Source organism: Mobula hypostoma, chromosome 9 (assembly GCF_963921235.1).
Source record: "Mobula hypostoma chromosome 9, sMobHyp1.1, whole genome shotgun sequence".
Classification (NCBI taxonomy): domain Eukaryota; kingdom Metazoa; phylum Chordata; class Chondrichthyes; order Myliobatiformes; family Myliobatidae; genus Mobula; species Mobula hypostoma.
In genome coordinates this window covers 128,927,536-128,948,472 of record NC_086105.1, presented here as the reverse complement: position 1 = coordinate 128,948,472, position 20,937 = coordinate 128,927,536, and the positions used below count along the sequence as shown (strand labels likewise).

Below are 20,937 nucleotides of genomic sequence, written 5' to 3'. Positions count from 1 at the left end.
TGTCCATTGTCACGTGTTAGTCCTAAGGCATAACAAGATTCAGTATGCTGGCTGCAAAGATACAGGCTTTTGTTGTGGTAAAACAGTTCAGCTGCTTGAGCAGAACAGGAGAGAAGCTAATTTTGCCACCTCAGCTACTATATCAGGTGCACACTGCATTTCCACCCGGATTTTCCACTAAAATTGTTTTTCCATTGTCAGCTCAGGAGAATCCCTGCTGAACACCAATAGTTAAAGACCCATCGACCACTGTCCACTGTCTTCTATGGGCAAGCAAATTCCGAATCCAGATGGCCAAGTTACTGTGGATCCATGCAGCTGATCACTTGCACTTCTTCCAATTTAGTGTATTGCATTTGGTGCTCACGTTGTGGCCTCCTTTACACTGGAGAAACCAAACACAAATGATCCCGTCCCTTTGCTGAATGCCATCATTCAGAAGGGATATGATAGGGTCTTCTAAGAGATATTTAGATAGGTACATGGAGCTTAGTAAAATAGAGGGCTATAGGTAAGTCTAGTAATTTCTAAAGTAGGGACATGTTCGGCACAACTTTGTGGGCCGAAGGGCCTGTATTGTGCTGTAGGTTTTCTATGTTTTTATGTTTCTATTAACTGTTTCTTTCTGGATGGTGCTGAGTTCTTGTGGGTTGTCCAGGCAATATTCTATCACATACCTGATTAGTGTCTCTCAGATGGTGGAAAGGTGGTGGGTCTAAACTTCCAGTTGCCTTTCATTTTAATTATTTATCCAACTGCTACTTTTTGTCTCTAAGAAATAGCATTTCATCTTCCATCTGGATTCATTGCAGTTCCCAGAACATGCTTTCTGGGTTCCTGCGATATTTTGTGTGTGTTGCTCAAGGTTACCAGCGCCTACAGCATTTCCTGTGTACTGTCAATTGAACAGTTTTAGCTGACGGAATCTTTTCTCCCTTTCCAAAGATGTGACTGGTTCTTCCTGTTTCATTTTGTTTCTTTTCCCTTTTCTGTTTTCTGTATTTAATACTCTTGACAACTTTGGTCTGCACCCTATCACAGGCATTCCCTCAGTTCTCTTCACCCTTCTCCCCTCTGCAACTTAAAACACTGCCTGCTTTTTCACTTTTCCCATTCTGATGAAGGATCCTTGACACAAATATCTGTTCAGTTTCCCTCTGTGTCAATATTGCTTGACCTGCTGAATGCTGTTTCCATTTCTAAACTATTTATTACACTTGGAGAATGTATCATAACTGAATCCCACAATCAGCTAAATTTGAATTACAATCCTCTAGAAATGCTTTTATGATCCTGATCGAACTAAAGAAGAATAATTAATTATAGGTTGAGTTAATACTAGTTAAATGTTGTTCCTCCTTTGGAATGGCACAGTTTTCATGGATCAGTATGTTGATAGGATAACAATGAATTTAGGGATAAATATTAAAATACCCCTGTCCCCAAAGTGAATATGATCTATTGATAAGGTCTCCCAAAAACCATCATTATGGTTACATTTTAAATGATGCCTTTATTTAAATTAGTCTCAGACCATCATTTGCTTCATAGGCAAAGTCAATAAAGAGTTTATTTAAAGAAGTGCGTCACTTCCAATTGTTTTGCTACCTACACGAGAATGAATAGACACAATGTCACGAAACTTTCCGCCTCTGTCAGAAGAGATTATCTATTTTGAGGCAATGTTAATCTCTTCCTTTCAAAAATATTAGGCATTTAGCCGATGTATTGTGTATTATGCAACGATTAGAGCCTCTAACGTAGAAATCACGAGTGCATTTGACTGGAGGAACTTGTGTTCTGTACTGTTGTAATTTAATACTATAACTCATGCCCTCACCAATTTCATTTGTAGAGGACAGCTCGAGATATTTTCAGTTACTCACTGTGAATGATTTCTTTTTACAGGAGGGGGACAAATTGATCCGGCTCTGGATTCATGAAGTCTACAGAGTCTTTTACGATAGACTGATTGCTGAGGAAGACAGGCAGACATTTTTCCAGATTATTAAAGAAACTACGTCAAATTTCTTTAAACAATCTGTTGATAAGGTATTGTTAAATGTATCTTGTCTGTTGTTTTTAAGCTTGCTCTAGTGACAAAGAGACGGACTGAGCTTGAGTCATCACACTGGTATGTGGGAAAAATGGTCAGCTCGGCCTGTTTACAAAAGCAAGCATTAACCATCTTCAACATGAGAGTGTATCTAGGCTGAACACCTATCCTTGACATTCAGTAAAATTACACTTTATTGAAAATTACACTTGGAGATTACTATTAATCTAGGCCACCAGCATTCCAGGGGTGGTGGAGGGAGGTCTCCAATGACAAGAAAGCCAACAGGACTGGTCACTCATATGCCATGGCTTACAAGACTAGGTGACAACGGACCCTCTGCTTTTCCACCATCTGAGAGGGGCAAATCAGGAATGTGATGGAATACTCTGCACTTGTCTGGACAGCCCGCAATAACTCAACACCATCCAGGTTAAAACAGCTCATCTTCTGATTGGCAACTCATCCACTACACAAAACATTCATTCCCTCCGGCACCAGCTGCAGTGACTGCAGTCTGTGCTATCTACAAATGCACATGTATTACTTGCCACTCATTCAGGTTTTTCCAAAAGCACCTCTTAAACCAGTGGCTTCTACCTTCAAGAAAAGCCGGGGCAACAGGCACCTGGTGCCACCACCATTTGCTGGTTCCCTTCTGAGTTGCAGGTTGTCCTGATCTGAAAGTGTGTCACTGAATCTAAATCCTGGAATGTCATTCCAACAGTACCTTCACCAAAATGGCTGCCACAGTTCAAGTTAGTAGTTTCTTACCAGCTTTTCAAGAGCAACAAATGTACAATAATTGTTGTGGATGATACTAATGCACGTGTGAGCAGTGCAGTTCCTGCATCGGCTTCCATTTCTCATATTTTTCTTTTTTTTCCACTGTCTAAATGACAATGTATTCATTGAAATATAATCTTGTAATAATTGTATTTTAATTCTACATCATCATGAATCTGTGCTGCCCAAATAGTCCCATGTGGGACAACTTATTTGATTCATAACCTTTACTAAGCTTTCCTGTATTTCTAAACTCCACAGATCTTCACAAATTAAGTTCCTAATATTTTTGTTATTGAAAGACTAAGCTTTAGCTGTCTTCCAGGAAACTCTTTAGAGAACTCCATCAACAAAAGCCCACTAGCTATCATCCAACTTCTCTTAGCTAATAAGTTCTGCAGATGTGAGCTGATCCAAAGAAGACCATTTTTAGGGTGAATGATTTTTTTCGTAATGTAGCACTCTAGGGCTAAAATAAAGTTCTGGAAGAATGCATTAGTTTAAGCAGATTTGTGGTGGCAGAGGGATTGTTGAGGTTTTGGCCAAGACACTGCATCAGGACTGAGAATGTAGAAAGAAAATAGCCAGTACAGAGACATGAGGGGGAGGGGGAGGCAGAGGCTAGTAGGTGACGCCAGATGAGATGGTGGGAGGGAGCATGTTGAGACAAATACTGAAAAGGAGAAAAGATTAGCTTTATTTGTCACATGTGCATCAAAGCATACAGTGAAATGTGTCATTTGCATCAAATCAGTAACACTAGGGACTGCCTGCAAGTGTTGCCATGCACCAATATAGCATACCTGGAAATTATTAATCCTAATCTTAACCTGTATGTTTTGGAATATGGGAGGAAACCAGAGCACCCGGAGGAAACCAACGTGGTCACAGAGAGAACTTACAAACTCCTTGCAAACAGCGGCAGGAATCAAATCTCGATGGGTGATCACTGGTGCAGTAAAGCAATTGTGCTAACCACGGCGCTACTGTGCTGCCCCGACCTGCCTGTCCACACCTACTGGCCTGAAGCTTGAGGAAAAAAGATTAGGCAGATGGTGCAGGTGAGGGGAGGGTGGGGTCACGGAGTTGGAAGGGTAAATACAAAGGCTGGTAGGTGATAGGTGGAACTAAATGTGAGAGGGTTGATGGGCAGATGGTACCAGGTGGGGGAGATAGGAAAGGTGAACCAAGGGAGCGGGAACCCAGGTAAATAGGTGTGTGGATGATGGGCAGATGGAAGCAGGTAGGGAAGGGTGATAGGTAATGAGGGGTAAGGATGGGAAAGGTGAATAAAGGAGGAGAGATCCTGAATGGACTGATGAAGGTGGGAAAGGAACATGGGGAGGGGGGAATGGGCTGCTTCAAATTGGGAAGTTCAGTGTTTCATACTTTTGGGTTGAAGGCTACACAAATGGGATATGTGTTGTCTTTAGCTTCACTTTGGCTGTGGAGAAGGCTGAGAACAGGCAGGCCGCTGCGGGAATGGGAAGAGGAGCTGAAATGACATACAACCAATGCAAAAATGTTCACAGAATACACGTTGTCTCTCCAGTGGCGAGAGGGCCACATTGCACCGACTGCGACAGACCAGGATGGAGGAAATGCATCTTCTTTCCTTCTATGGTAACAGGGACTGTAAAGGGAGTGTGTGGGCAGCAGGAAAGGAGTGGCTGGTTCCTCCTGTTCAGGCTTTGCTATGCATGACTCACACTTGGCATTTGGTGATTCACATGTTGCATCTTGGCAGGGCTGACATCAAATCAGTGCTGGATGAGGATTAAGATCACCAGTTATTTAATCTGCATATTCTAGTAATTCAGCTTTACAGTTCAATAGTGAGGCACAGCTATTATAATGTATGATTGAAATTCTTGCCAATTTGGCAGATCTTGCCCTAGGAAAAATTGCACTGTCTGAAGCATTTTCTTGAACAGTGCCTTTTTATTTTTGAGGATAAAGTATTAATTGAAATACCCAATGATCTTTGGTTCATTTTTAATGTTTTCTTTTAAAGAAAAATATTAATAATATGTATAATATCAGTTTCTGTCCATGCCCTACAGGTTTTGAGCCATTTAACTCGATCAGGAAAAGTTACTGATGACAATATCCGAAGTCTATTCTTTGGCGATTATCTAAAGCCAGATGCTAATGTGAAGGCTTATGATGAGATTACAGACTTAAAACAACTCACATCAATCATGGAATACTATCTGGCAGAGTACAACAATGTCAGTAGGACTCCGATGGCCTTGGTTATGTTCAAGTTTGCTATCGAGCACATCTCAAGAATCTGCAGAGTTCTGAAGCAGGACAATGGGCATTTGCTCCTGGTGGGCGTTGGTGGCAGTGGCAGGCAGAGTGCTACAAAACTGTCCACCTTCATGAATGACTTTAACTTCTTTCAAATTGAAATCACAAAGAACTATGGCAAAAACGAGTGGAGAGACGATGTCAAGCGTATAATGATCAAAACTGGAGCTGAAGGTACGCAGACCGTTTTTATGTTTAGCGACAGCCAAATTAAGGACGAGTCATTTGTGGAAGACATCAACATGTTGCTGAACACGGGGGATATACCCAATATCTTCCCAGCAGACGAGAAAGCTGAATTGTTGGAAAAGATGCAGTTAGTGGCCAGGGCAGATGGGAAGAGAATTGAAGCCACTCCACTATCACTGTACAATTACTTCATTGAGAAAGTCAAGGCTAACCTGCACATTGTATTAGGTAAGATTTCATACTCCTGAATAACACTAATGACTAGGCTTCAAATAGTATTGTAAGGTGCTTTAGGACATCTTGAAATCATGAAAAGTGCAATATATAAATGCAAGTACATATTTGAATTGAATTGAATTATACTTTATTACTTACGTCCTTCATATACATGAGGAGTAAAAATCTTTACATTACGCCTCCATCTAAATGTGCAATGTGCAATTTATAGTAATTTATAATAAGTAGTATGTACAACAGGACAGCCAAAATAACATAAAAATACAATTGTATCAGTGTGAATTAATCAGTCTGATGGCCTGGTGGAAGAAGCTGTTCCGGAGCCCGGTCCTGACTTTTATGGTGCGGTACTGTTTCCTGGATGGTAGCAGCTTGTGGTTGGGGTGACTCGGGTCTCCAAAGATCCTTCGGGCCCTTTTTACACACCTGTCTCTGTAAATGTCCTGAATAGTGGGAAGTTCACATCCACAGATGCGCTGGGCTGTCCGCACCACTCTCTGCAGAAAATCCTTCCATAGGTTTGGCCCAGGTTTTAATATCAATTGAATCACAATATGTCAGGTGACATACAGTAGTGATTCTGCTTGGTTGGGAATTTAAAATGCTGCAACTATAGCAGCATTTCACATCCATTTGGGACCTGAATCTAATTCAGCACAAACAAATATAATTTGTCACGTGCTGTTTTTGGGAGGTTTAACCGTGTTCTGTTGCAAGTGTGATATAAGCCACTCCTTTCATCCCTTTGATCATATAGGATTGGCAATTGTTGAGCACATCAAAAGGCACATATGGGCAATGGGCGAGGGAGAGGGGGAGGAGAGGTGGCAGTGTTCGGTTTGTTCATGCTGCCCCGCAGCAAGGTCCCAATACACATGAAGCCCCAGGCTTTGCATAGAAAGCTACAAAATGGCTTTCCTCTTCTACTGCTGGATTAGAGGAGGAACTTGGCTTGTGGGTCAGCTTGGGGTTTGTGTCTGAGTCTGAAGGAGGGATGGTAGAGAATGTCAGAATGGAAGAGGGAATATAGGGGTTATTGAGTTGTTGAGGCCTCCGTCGGTCAGAGTTAACCATGAATATTGCATCCTGGCTGTCTAGATACACAAGCCTGGGCAGAACACACTGTTGCCCATATAGTAATCTCCCCCTCTGCAGCATCTGGTGAACCCAAAGGAATGGCAGAGACCAATACAGTTTGGTACCAGCAGCGTCACAGGGTCTGCCAGTCAGCATTGAACTCAATGTAGGACTGCCTTTGTGTCTCCAGCTCCAGATTTTCCCCCCCTCGGGGTTCACTCCCCAAGCCCTCCCCATGAGTGGGTAGAACCACAAGGCAGCGGAGGTTTGAGATCAGAGTTTTCCTTCTCCTAGATGAGCTGCCAACCACGGCTGATGAGCCCCATCTGCCCAAAGCAACTGGTTTTAAGGTGCCAATAACCCACCTTTGCCCCTTCTCCTGTCAGTGGAAACGGTTCCACTGAGCTTAGTAGCTAAGCCACACGTGAAGGCTGGGAGCTGGACTTGGTTGTCAGAAGTTATTTAAGTCGCACGCCATTGGGAGCATCTAACTGGTAGTGAGAGCTTGTCCCCATTAACGCCCCCGGCTATAACAACCTTAAGGAAGCTTAGGGAATGTAGGCCTCACTGATCAGGTCAAGGCAGTTGGGATGAGGTAAGAAAGAGTGGAATCAACATTACAAACAGTCATTGAAGGGGTGGAGGGGTGCCATTCTAGTGGTGTGAGGTCTAAAAGCCCAGTGATAGCGATAAGGGGTCCCACAATGTGGAGAATATACATACCAGTCTCTTATTGTCACAAGCCAGGTCACGCTGGTCCCCTTAAATTTGCACCCAGGCCTTACTTGTCTGGAAGGCTTGCTTCGATATTAACTATTTGTGGGTAAGTATGGGTAAGTGAGTGGTACTAAGGTGCACATTGTTCACAGTTTGATAAATGAAAATCAGGCTTATTACCACAGATATATGTCATGAAATTTGTTGTTTTCTGGAGGCAGTGCAGCGAACGCATGGAAATCACAAAAACCAACAGTGCAAAAGAGGAATAGTGAAAGTCGTGTTCATGGACCAGTCGGAAATCTGGTGGCAGAGAGGAAGAAGCTGTTCTTAAAATGTTGAGTCTTCAGGCTCTTTTACCTCCTCCCCAAAGGTAGTTAGGTGAATTGGGCATGTACAGATGACGAGAACCTTTCAAAATGAACGCAGCCTTCTTGAGGGACCGTTGGTCTAAATACAGAGACACAGTCATATCTGCTGATCTCTGTATAAAAGCACAGTATGTGGGGAACAAACATTGCATTTAGGAAAATTGTGGAGTACATACCTGATTGTGTTTAGTGTGTGGGGTTTAATTAAATGCCTGCATAAAGCATGTAAAAGAAGTAGTATTAGAAATAGGTGTAATTCAATATTTTCCCTCATTGGGGTTTTATTACCAGGAAGTATAACAATATTAAAATATACTATTAGATTGTAGCTGTGCTATCTATTTTGGCCAAGCCTCATTCCTTACAATAATTGTTAAATAAGAACATTTATGTGTGTATTAGGCTCCTACATGTTTAAACTAATCGTTTTCCTCTTTGACACCCTCTCAGCATCCAGATTATGTGTTTAACACTGTGGGCAAATCTAATTGAAAATAATTTAATCCATCCATCATTTTTTGTGTTTCTGCACAGTCATGAGCCCAATTGGAGATGCCTTTCGGAATCGTTTGCGAATGTTCCCTTCGCTCATAAATTGCTGCACCATTGACTGGTTCCAAGTTTGGCCAAGAGATGCTTTAGAAATGGTGGCACACAAATTTTTAGAAGATGTAGAATTGGAGTATGAAGTCAGGAAAGAGTAAGCTTGCAAGTGATGTTTACCTTCTGTACAGTAATAAGTTTCTGTGTTGTGTACAACTGATTTTGTAATTTAGAGCTTACAAGCCTGCAGTGGAACCTAACAATGCAAATTACAACCAAATTATAATTAGGCAGTAAACACCTATTACATGGTTAGCTATTAAGTTCTACCTCTTGTGGTTAATTGTACTTTTCTAGCTTTTAAATAAAACTGACGGTGTATATCTTCATAAATGTTATTTTTCTTACCTTCAGCCCTTCAAATGAAGGTCAGATTTGTATTTTTTTTAATTTATTGACCTACAGTGCAGAATAGGCCCATCCCGCCCCCCACTTAATGCTGCTGATTTCCCCCTCACAAAACCAGCCTTTATTTTTGTTAATCATGGTTCAGAAATGTTGCAGATTAAATTGATTATTTCATGAAAATCTTACGCATTTAAATTTGGTCAATATAACTTGTGTAATTTTTAATGTGAAATAGAGAAAAAAAATTATTTGCAAACAAGTTCTTGAACATTTCTGTATTTTTGCAGAGTTGTTGCAATGTGCAAGTATTTCCAGGAGAGTGCGAGAAACCTGTCAACAAAATATTTCTCAGTGTTGCGGAGGTACAACTACGTAACACCTACGTCCTACCTGGAATTGATCCAGACCTTTAAAGTTCTTCTTAACATGAAGAGACATGAAATTGACCTAATGAGAAATCGCTATCTCATTGGTCTAGAGAAACTCGACTTTGCATCTTCACAGGTGAGTTTACTGATGCTGGGGGGCGGGGGGTGCGGTCTTCCCATCAATGATCATATCTCGCACTGTCTGGAATGGCCTGTGACTTATTACCAGTTCCGTCATGGGTACCCAGTGAGTAGTCACTGTGAGCTCTTAAAAAGAGTAGGGAAATAGTGGGGAAAATGTTATTTATTCCTCTAGTACATGTCATCATTTCCTCTGATATGCTGGTAAATATGGAGATGTGTAATGAAGGGCAGAGACAAATATAGGATCTGAACTCTACACAAACATTAAAAACATGTATCTGACTATTCTTGGATTTATGGACTATTTCATGGTGACATTCTGTAACTAGAAGACCAAACAAAAAATATAGAATTGTATTTTTCCGCATTGAGAAAAGTCATTGGGTTCCTTGAATCCTAGCATGGTTTTTAGTAATAACTAACATTAGCTTGGTTATAATTATTTTAATGGACATGATGACACCCAAATTGCAACTTATTTTGATCCAAGTGTAACGTTGCTCTATTGCTGGCAGAATATTTCAGTCCTGATGGTAAGTTTACAATTGTACAATAATTTTCACCCTCGCACAGTAAACCAACAGAGTAGCTTGCTGAAAGAAAGATAGACTCTACTCATTTTCATGTTAAGTCAATGAAAAAAAATTACAAAGTTTGTGCAGTAGGTGGGTGTTTCACTCTGTCTTCCATCTATTTGGTAAAATTATTACCTTTGATTCAGGCAAAGAAACCCAGGCTTTGGTACTCGTGACAGGACTTACAAGTTCTTTGCACATCATCCAGGATGATGTTTCATTGTTACATGCAGAATTTTATGTTGCCACATTACATAATATGCAACTATTTCTAATTGTTGCTTTGTGTTATGATCCCTCCGATTAGGTTTCTGTTATGCAGAAGGAGCTCACAGACTTGCAGCCCGAGCTAATTAAGACATCTGCTGAGACTGACAAGATGATGGTCAAAATCGAAGAAGAAACTGTTGAAGTTGATGCAAAGAGGGAGTTGGTTGCAGCAGATGAGATGGTGGCTAATGAGGCTGCAGCTGATGCACAAGCAATTAAGGTACAACACTGGTAATAACAATAAATTTTCTGGTGAACAATTAGTCTGATTTCCTTTCCTTGATAATGTCAGCTTGTAGCAGATTTGCTTCTCCCATTCAAACACCGTTGTAAGCCAAGCTCCTTTTCCTAAGTCAGGATCCTAATGGTATATTCCCAATAATATTATCAAACCTCGCTGTAGAGATCAGAGTGAAGATGGGAGAAAGAAAACTAATTAAATGTTACTGTGCAACCAATTTTCTGTAAATGCTAAAGCTAATTAATTAAGCATTAATTCTAATATATTGCATAGTATAGTCCAGATATCCTAATTACATTTTAAGATTGTCAATAGAGCATCCGCTGATTTACAAAAAAAGGGTAGTAGGTTGTTCTAACAATACTCTATTATCAGTGATAATTTTGCTTTGTTTAGGGTGATGTTGATTAGGCATCTTGTGGATTTAATTTAAGATGATTACACAATGGTGTGACTAACTTTGCAAGTAAATGGGGACTGAAATGGGGACTAAGAAGTAAATTTGCTGACAAAAAAGAACGGGCTACAGTCTGTGTTTGCAGTCATTAAGCTTGGCCTTTTTTGGGATGTTTTATTTTATATCGTTGGAATGTTTCTGCAGGACGAATGTGAGGGAGATCTTGCAGAAGCCATGCCAGCATTAGAAGCTGCTGTGGCAGCCCTTGATACTCTGAAGCCTGCTGACATCACAGTGGTAAAGACTATGCAGAATCCGCCTGGTCCCATAAAGCTGGTGATGGAAAGTATCTGCGTAATGAAAGGAATAAAACCAGAAAGAAAACCAGATCCAAGTGGATCAGGTGCAGTACTTAATTGATTTTGGGATTACTTTAACCCTGCCATTAATGATCACTCTTTTATATTAAAATGACAATATTTGCAATCAAGGCAATCTCCAAGCAGCTTTTTGCAAACTGAAGTGAACCCACTGAACTAGGTTGCAACTTTTTTGTATTACTTTGAATTATAAGAAAGATCAATTTCGTGCTTGAAAATAATGGATCTTATTTTGTATGGCAGGTAGCCGTGCAGATATCTACAAACTTCTGAAGTCTAAAAAATAACGTCTTTCAGGATGTACAGGACGTAATATACATCTAACTTTCCCTAATGAAGGGCTGAAAACTTTAAAGTTGCGATGAATAATTTTGCTGATTGTTTTTGATCATTCAGAGCAGCTGGTTTTTTCCCCCTGTTGATGAAATGAGATGGGATTTTCTGGCATTGATCAAACCCTAATCCATTTTCTGAAATTGGGATAATTAAGAATGCAAGCTTGGTCCCTCAGTAGATCCTTGCCACTGAGTTTGAAACTGACACTGTGAACAATTGGAGAGTTTAAAGGGTGAGAAATGCCTCAGAACACATTGAAAACATTTTTATGTTTAGTTTCTGTCTGACCCTTTTGGCAGTAAGTTCCTGTGACAGCAGTAGAATGAAAGCCATAACTGGGTTCTCTCATTCCATTGAATCTCCATTCCATCTCCCATCATCAGAAATCCCCACCACCCAGGTTCATGCTCTCTTCTCGCCACTGCCATTAGGTAGAAGGTACAAGGGCCTCAGGACTCGCACCAACAGGTTCAAGAACAGTTACTACCCCTCAACCATCAGGCTTTTGAATTAAAAGGAATAACTACACTCACTTGCCCCATCATTGAAATGTTCTTACAACCAATGACCTCACTTTAACGACTCTCTATCTCATTATTTATCGCTATTTATTTATATTTGAACTTGCACAGTTTGTTGTTTTCTGCACTCTGGTAGATCTTTCATTGATCCTGTTCTTGTTACTATTCTATAGATTTGCTGAGTATGCCCACAAGAAAACGAACCTCAGGGTTGTAATGGTGACATATATGTACTTGGATAATAAAATTTACTTAGAACTTTGAACATTGAAACTCGTAGAAAGGTTGTGGCTCCCCACTTCTCCCTAGTCAATGAGTTTGATGGAAGTATAGACAGTGCGGGAGAAAATCAGCCCTCTTGCTAGCACATACAGTATTGCCAATGGTCTTGATCAGTAATGATCTTTCAAGAATCACTAGATCCTGGAATGGTTCTGGAGGACTGGAAAATTGCAGATGTCACTCCAAGAAGGGACGGAGGCAGAAGAAAGGAAATTATAAGCCAGCTAGCCTGACTTCAGTGATTGGAAAGTTGTTGGTAGTCTATCATTAATGATGAGGTTTTGGGGTATTTGGAGACACATGCCAAAATAAGCCAAAGTCAGCATGGTTTCCTGGAGGGGAAATCTTGCCTGAAAAATCTGTTGGAATTCTTCGAGGAAATATCAGGTAAGGTAGACAAAGGAGAGTCAGTGGGTGTAGTTTGGTTGGATTTTCAGAAGGCCTTTGATACGGTGCCGCACATGAGGCTGCTGAGCAAGATAAGGGCCCCTGGCATTACAGGAAAGATATGAACATGGATAAAGCATTAGCTGATTGGTAGGAGGCAAAGTGTCGGAATAAAGGGATCCTTTTCTGATGGGCTCCTGGTGACTAGTGGCGTTCCGGGGGCGGGGCGGGGGGATGTTGGGACCAATTCTTTTCACGTTATATGTCAGTGATTTGGATGATGGAGTTGATGGCTTTGTGATCAAGTTTGTGGATGATACAAAGGTAGATGGAGAGGCAGGTAGTGTTGAGGAAGCAGGGTGCCTGCAGAAGGACTTAGTCAGGTTGGGAGAATGGGCAAAGAGGTGGCAAGTTGAGTATAGTGAAGGCTCTTTGGTAGAAAGAAGAAAGGTGTGGATTACTTTCCAAATGGGGAGAAAACTCAAAAATCAGAGGTGCAGCCGGACTTGGGAGTCCTTGTTTAGGATTCCCTAAAGGTTAACTTGCAGATTGAGTCGGTGGTAAGGAAGGCAAATGCAATGTTAGCATTCGTTTTGAGAGGACTAGAATACAAAAGCAAGGCTGTAATGCTGAGGCTTTATAAGGCATTGATCAGTCCACACTTGGAGTATTATGCACTGTTTTGGGCCCTTTATCTAAGACAAGATGTCCTGGCATGGGGAGGGTCTAGAGATGGTTCACGAGAATGATTCTAGGAATGAAAGGGTTAACATATAAGGAGTGTTTGATGGCTCTGGGCCTGTACTCGTTAGAGTTCAGGTGAATGTTGAAAGGCCTAGATAGAGTGGATATGGAGAGGATGTTTCCTGTAGTGGGTGAGTCTAGAACCAGAGGGCACAGCCTCATAATAGAGGGACATCATTTAGAACAGAAATGAGGAAACATTTCTTTAGCCAGAGAGTGGTGAATCTGTGGAATTCATTGTCTGTGCAGGCCATGTCATTGGGTATATTTAAGGCAGAGGTTGATAGGTTCTTGATTAATCAGAAGCATGTGTTGGGCACGTGGCCAAGTGGTTAAGGCATTCGTCTAGTGTTCTGAAGGTCGCTAGTTTGAGCCTCAGCTGTGGCAATGTGTTTGTGTCCTTGAGCAAGGCACTTAACCACACATTGCTCTAGTCTGTGTGAGGAGTGGCGCCCCACACAGACTTCCAATCTGTGCCTTGTAAGGCATGAAAATGCCTAACGAAGGCCTCTCATGGTCTGAGTCGGCGTTCCCTCCCTCCCCTCCCTCCCTCTTCCCTCCTGATTAATCAGGGTGTCAAAGGTAATGGGAAAAGGGTAGGAAAATTGGGGGTTAAGAGGATTAATGAATCAGCTTTAGCCCAGGTGAAGCAGACTCAGTGGGCTGAATGGCCTAACTCTGCTCCTAAGACTTGTAGTCACATGGTCTGATGGAGTCGATCTGGCTAGTAGCTTTCTTTGTATCAACAGGGGAAGAGAGGTTTAGCTCCAGTTGACAAATCTGTTTCCATTTGATTTTAGTAGTCTAAGCAAGGTAAAAATAGCTCTTTAACGTTGAAGTAAAATATTGACCTTCCGAATACTCCGATCCCATTCCTGACTCTTGCCTGAGGCGATAACCAAGCTCTGCAATGTGCATTGTTTCATGCCCAGTCACTCAGGTGTACTGACCAGCTCTTGGAATTAATGCTGAATAGAATCAGAGAGAGAGTGTGTGCACTGGAACAACCGCACTGATTATCAAGCAGCCATTTTGACTTTAATTTTTCCTGAATCCATTTTATTTTTTCCACATTGTCACCGACATAGCTACAGCCTGTTACATCACTGGCATTTAAAGCAGCTTCCTGCTGCTGTTTCCGTAACAATTTTGTTTTGCCAGTCAGGGTCGTTAACCCTGAGCTGAACCCCCGAACCCGAAAGACCAGTGAACCACTCTTAGTTTGTCTTCTGCCCTTTGACCTGTTTGCATTGGTGACCCTGCCAAGAGTCAGAGCACAAGGCTCTGACTCCAGCCAATGCTGCTGTCCGGCTCATTGAGCTGCACAAGACAGGCAGCACCAGAGGTCACAGCAACGCCACGACTGGGCTGCTCCTAAACGCATTAGCTTTCCAAAGCTGAAAGCAAAGAGCTCCAAATTATTTGCAAGATACCCCAGGAATAATTGTTTTCCACTTTTAAATCTATTTAACATTTCTTAGGGTAGTCATTCTGAAGGATTTGCATAGTTTAAGGAAGTAGCAACATACTGTCAAAAGCTGGTAGAGAGAAAAGATAGTCAATTTAGCAGCACAAAATATTACGAGTGTCTCCAATAATGTAGAATGGAAGGTGATAACAAACTAATTATGGATCTCTTAACAGTAATGACAGGAGAGAGTATTAAGAAAATTGGCTGAAGCATTTACTTGTGTCTTTATTGCCTTAAATACAACAGAAATTAAAAGGAACTATTCTATCATCAGTGAAGAATTTGAAGTCATTAGTACCATTAAAAATATATGCCAGGGAGGTTAAAGCGATTATAACTAGGTAAATATTATGTGCATGACTAAAATCTGTGACTGCATGGGAAGGTCATAGTCTTTTCCTCAGGGTTGAGGAGTCCAAAACAAGAAGGCACGTATGCAAGACAGGAGAGAGTTCAGAGAGACCTGAGAGGTAACTTCTTTACCCAGAGGGTGGTGAGTACCTGGAATGAGCCGTCAGAGGAACTGGTCGAGGTGGGTATAGTTGAATGACAGGTATATGGTAGGGAAGGACTTGAGGGCTGTGCACCGAATGTGGGAAGAGGGACTAGCAGGGAGGATGCAATGGTCAACTTGGTTCTGTGCTGTAGAGCGGTGGATGTGTTAATGAAGATTTCCTGAAATTTGTTAGATTCTGGAGCTACCTCAGTAGACTGGAAAATGGCCAATGAAACACTACCGTTTCAGAGAAGAGGGTGAGAAAACCATAGCTCATTCAGTCTAACACTGTGGTAGATGCTTAGAAAATCGTCTGATGATTAGGCAGAATTGGAACATAGTTTTATGAACAGAAAATCATGTCTAACAAATCTTTGGAGACCTATCCAGAAACATCCAAAAACACTGTCTGTTTTGGAGAAATAAATACCCTATATTATTCCATGTTTTTTCACTGATGAACTTGGAAAAAAATGCTGAAATTATACCAGGAAGGACACAGAAGTATTTATATGTACAATTTAAATTTTTTTCTTTATTTTTTACACAGGCAAAATGATTGAGGATTATTGGGGTCCATCTAAGAAGGTTCTTGGAGACCTAAAGTTGCTTGAAAGCCTGAAGACCTATGACAAGGACAATATTCCGCCTGCAGTCATGAAAAGAATCAGAGAAAGATTTATAGGTCACCCAGATTTTCAACCATCTGTTATTAAAAATGTGTCCTCTGCCTGTGAAGGATTGTGTAAATGGGTTAGAGCCATGGAAGTGTATGAACGTGTGATTAAGGTGGTTGGACCAAAACGTGAGAGGCTGAGGATTGCTGAGGCTGAACTTGCCGTCCAAATGGATATGCTCAATGTTAAACGTGGAGAACTGAAAGCTTTGGAGGACAAGCTTCAAACACTGAATGATAATTTTGAAATTATGAATAATAAAAAGAAGGATTTAGAGGATAACATAGAGCTCTGTTCTCAAAAGCTTGTGCGTGCTGAGAAGTTGATAGGTGGGCTCGGTGGAGAGAAGGACAGATGGACTGAAGCTGCTCGCCTGTTAGGGATAAGATACATAGATCTGACTGGTGATGTGCTTCTGTCTTCTGGCACTGTAGCCTATTTAGGGGCTTTCACGGTTGATTTCCGCCAGGAGTGCCTAAATGAATGGCAGATCTTGTGTAAAAAGAAAATGATCCCTTGCACAGATGACTTTTCCCTAAGCAACACATTAGGAGATCCAGTCAAAATCCGTGCTTGGCAGATTGCAGGCCTGCCTGTTGATGCATTTTCCATTGACAATGGGATAATCACGTCTAACTCAAGAAGGTGGCCTTTAATGATTGATCCCCAAGGTCAGGCAAACAAATGGATCAAAAATATGGAGAAAAACAATAGACTTGGAGTAATAAAATTAACTGACTCTAATTATGTAAGAAGTTTAGAAAATGCCATCCAGTTTGGCACCCCGCTCTTGTTAGAAAATATTGGTGAAGATTTGGATCCAATGCTTGAACCAGTACTGTTGAAACAAACGTTTAAGCAGCAGGGGGTGGAGGTCATGAAAGTAGGGGAAAATATAATTGAGTACTCGCATGATTTCAAATTCTACATTACAACACGTTTGAGAAACCCGCACTATCTCCCTGAAGTAGCAGTAAAAGTTTGTCTCTTAAACTTCATGATTACACCTCTGGGCCTGGAAGATCAATTATTGGGAATTGTAGCTGCCAAAGAAAAACCTGAATTGGAAGAAAAGAAGAACCTGTTAATATTAGAGAGTGCACAGAACAAAAAGCAACTCAAGGAGATAGAGGACAAGATCCTTGAAGTCTTGTCATCATCAGAGGGAAATATCCTGGAAGATGAAACAGCCATTAAAGTTCTGTCTTCTTCCAAACTGCTTTCAGAAGAAATATCTGAGAAGCAGCAAATTGCAAGTGCGACAGAGAAAGAAATAGACATTACACGAATGGGTTACAAACCTGTTGCCATGCATTCGTCTATTATATTCTTTTGTATCTCTGATTTGGCTCACATTGAGCCAATGTATCAGTACTCTCTAACTTGGTTCATTAATTTGTATGTGCAAGCAATTGCAAACAGTAAAAAGAGTGAAGATGTGACAAAAAGAATTTCGGCTATAACAGAAACCTTCACATTGAGCATTTATAACAATGTCTGCCGTTCTCTTTTTGAGAAGGACAAGCTGCTGTTTTCACTGCTTCTTAACGTGGGTCTAATGAAAGGCAAAGGAGAAGTTGACGACGAAGTTTGGCGATTTTTGCTAACTGGTGGTGTAGCTCTTGACAACCCATATCCCAATCCAGCTTCTGAATGGCTATCGGATAAAAGCTGGGCGGAGATTGTGCGGGCATCAAACCTACCAAACCTATATGGTTTGATGGATCATGTGATTGAAAACATAGCAAAGTGGAAAGTCATTTACGATGCTGCAAAGCCTCATGAGGAGGTTCTTCCTGATCAGTGGAGTTCCTTAAAAGGAATGGCTCATTTAATTATTATCAGATGCTTCCGACCAGACAAAATTATTCCAGCCGTGCAGCAATTCATTGTTAGCGTCATGGGAAAAACATTTATTGAACCTCCAACTTTTGATCTTGCTGGTAGTTACAATGATTCCCATTGCTGTGCACCTTTGATATTTATTCTTTCACCTGGAGCTGATCCCATGGCAGGTAATCTTTATCCCATTAACTTTATTTTGCAGAAAACAAAGAGTTAAAACAAAAACTAATTTAGTCTTTTAATCTCATCCTTGTTACATTGTCTTATTTGAACAATAGCAAATTGTAAACTTTTGTTAATGGGAAAAGATAGTAAGCAGGAAAAGCTGCAGATGTTTAATGTTGCATCATCTAGTATTTCAGTGTACAAATAATGCTTCTGTGAGATTAATTTAATTTATTTTTGATTTTATTTCAATTATGACACCACCATTTAGGATTTTCTATTATTTTTCCACCAGAAGGTACGCATGTTGTCGAAATGTATCCTTTTGTTTATAGTGTTTATCTGCTGTGTACTTGGGAAAAATGTGAAAAAATCACAAATGTTTATGACTGTATAGCTTCTTGCTGCATTAGGTTTATCAGTGTTTTATTTCATGTCACAGGTTTGCTAAAGTTTGCAGATGACCTTGGGATGGGTGGCGAAGGCACTCAAACAATATCACTTGGTCAGGGCCAGGGACCAATTGCAGCAGAAATGATAGAAGGTGCTCTAGAATCTGGAACATGGGTCGTATTACAGAACTGCCACCTTGCAACCAGTTGGATGCCTACTTTGGAGAAAATATGTGAGGAAGTGTTAACACCAGAGAACACAAACAAAAACTTCAGGTCCAAATATTTCTAATTTTGCTGAATATACATTTTTTTAATGTTGGTGATTATAAGTGCCATAAGTTCATAAACGCAAAAACATGACAAAATATCTGGAAACCATGAACCTCAATTCACATTTTAAAAGAAATATCACATTTGCTTTTATCCTCAATCAAATCTTGGCAAACCTGAAAATGCCTGATTGGATTAGACTAGATTTTTAGAATGGTTAGTAATGATTTTATAAGAGTAAGGTGGAGGAAATGGCGTACAGATTTTTTGTCAATCAATCAAAGTTTACAAACAAAAGTTGTATAAATATGAAAAAATTTGAGGAAAAAAATCATGAACTGGGTCATTTTTTAAAAAAATTGCAGATAGCTGAAGAGATTGTTGAGGCATTAGTAATGATTTTTCAAGAATCACTAGATTCTGTTATGATTCCAGAAGACTAGAAAATTGCAGATACCACTCCACTCTTCAAGAAGGAGAGAATCAGAAGAAAAGAAACTATAGGCCAGTTAGTTTGACCTCAGTGTTGGGAAGATGTTGGAGTCGATTGTTAAGGATGAGGTCTAAGGATACTTGGAGGCACATGATAAAATAGCTCGTAGTCAGCATGGTTTCCTCAAAGGAATATCTTGCCTGACAAATCTGTTGGAATTCTTTGAAGAAATAACAATCAGGATAGAAACATTGGTTGATGTTGTGTACTTGGATTTTCAGAGGCATTTGACAAGGTGTCACACGAGTCTACTTAACAAGCTACGAGCCCATGGTATTACAGGAAAGATTCTAGCATGGATAAAGCAGGAGGCAAAGAGTGGGAATAAAGATAGCCTTTTCTGGTTGGCTCCCAGTGACTAGTGGTGTTCTGCAGGGGTCTGTGCTGGGATTGATTCTTTTTACATTATATGTCAATGGCTTGGATGATGGTATTGATGGCTTTGTTGCAAAGTTTGCAGATGATATGAAGATAGGTGGAGGGGCAGGTAGTTTGAAGGAAGTAGAGAAGCTATGGAAGGTCTCAGACAGATTAAGAGAATGGGTAAAGTAATGACAGATGGAATACAGTGTCAGGAAGTGTATGGTCATGCACTTTGGTAGAAGAAATGAAAGGATTGACTATATTCTAAATGGAAAGAAAATACAAAAAAAAAATGAAGTGCAAGGGGACTTAGGAGTGTCCTTGTGCAGGATTCTCTAAAGGTTAATTTGCAGGTTGAGTCTGTGGTGAGGGAGGCAAATACAATGTTAGCATTCATTTCAAGAAGACTAGAATATAAAAACAAGTATGTTATGTTGAGACTTTATAAAGCACTGGTGAGGCCTCATTTGGAGTAATGTGAGCAGTTTTGGGCCCCTTAGCTTAGAAAGGAAACTGGAGAGGGTTCAAAGGAAGTTCACAAAAATGATTCCAGGATTGAATGGTTTGTCATATGAAGAGTATTGATGGCTCTGGGCCTGTATTCACTTGAAGACTGATGGGTGACCTCATTGAAACCTATCAGATGGTGAAAGGCCTTGATAGATTGGATGTGGAGATGATGTTTCCTATGGTGGGAGATTCTAAGACCAGAGGACACAGCCTCAGAATGGAGGAGTGTCCTTTCAGAAGAGAGATAAGGATGAATTTCTTTTGCCAGAGAGTGGTGAATCTGTGGAATTCTTTAGCACAGGCAGCTGTGGAGGCCAAGACTTTTTATATGTAAGAAAGAGGTTGATAGATTCTTGATTGGTCAGTGGATGAAGGGATATGGGGAGAAGGCAGGAGATTGGGGCTGAGAGGAAAATTGGATCAGCCATGATGAAATAGCAGAGCAGACTTGATGGGCCAAATGGCCTAATTCTTATGGTCTTATTAAAGCACAACATGTAAGAAGATTTTAAATTACTAATGTGGGGAGGATGGTGGGAACAGAAGCTATACACATAAGAACTTGTCATATTTATTCTTCTCTGTACTATCAATGACAGGGCCTCATGTCACCTTACCATAATCTATTCCTTCAATCTTTTAGATCCAAGGAAGCATTAATGCAATTCTTCCTGAAACACATGCATAAATAATATAGTTTCTTTAGTTGGAATGGATGAATTAGGAACACATTTTAAACATACCTGTGTTATATTTTCATAGAATATGCACAGAACAACCATAAGTTAACTAAATAGCTAGACTAGTCTGAAAGTATAAATGGTTCACTCACATTCATATAGGTGTGTCCACTGTTAATTGCAGTGCTGCAAACTTTACCTTATAACATTAGGTCTGCTTGAGTGAGGCA

General features: G+C 40.6%; 1 protein-coding gene across 1 annotated transcript in view; it reads left to right on the top strand.

The window, feature by feature from the left end:
• The window catches only part of dnah3 (dynein axonemal heavy chain 3), a 150,834-nt gene that overhangs the window by 110,236 nt on the left and 19,661 nt on the right, over positions 1-20,937 (top strand). The window contains exons 44-51 of the mRNA XM_063059569.1: positions 1,909-2,052; positions 4,906-5,572; positions 8,281-8,446; positions 8,985-9,201; positions 10,092-10,274; positions 10,897-11,095; positions 15,860-18,001; positions 18,439-18,664. Of these exons, the coding sequence (XP_062915639.1) occupies positions 1,909-2,052; positions 4,906-5,572; positions 8,281-8,446; positions 8,985-9,201; positions 10,092-10,274; positions 10,897-11,095; positions 15,860-18,001; positions 18,439-18,664 (3,944 nt within the window). The remainder of the gene's footprint in view (positions 1-1,908; positions 2,053-4,905; positions 5,573-8,280; positions 8,447-8,984; positions 9,202-10,091; positions 10,275-10,896; positions 11,096-15,859; positions 18,002-18,438; positions 18,665-20,937) is intronic.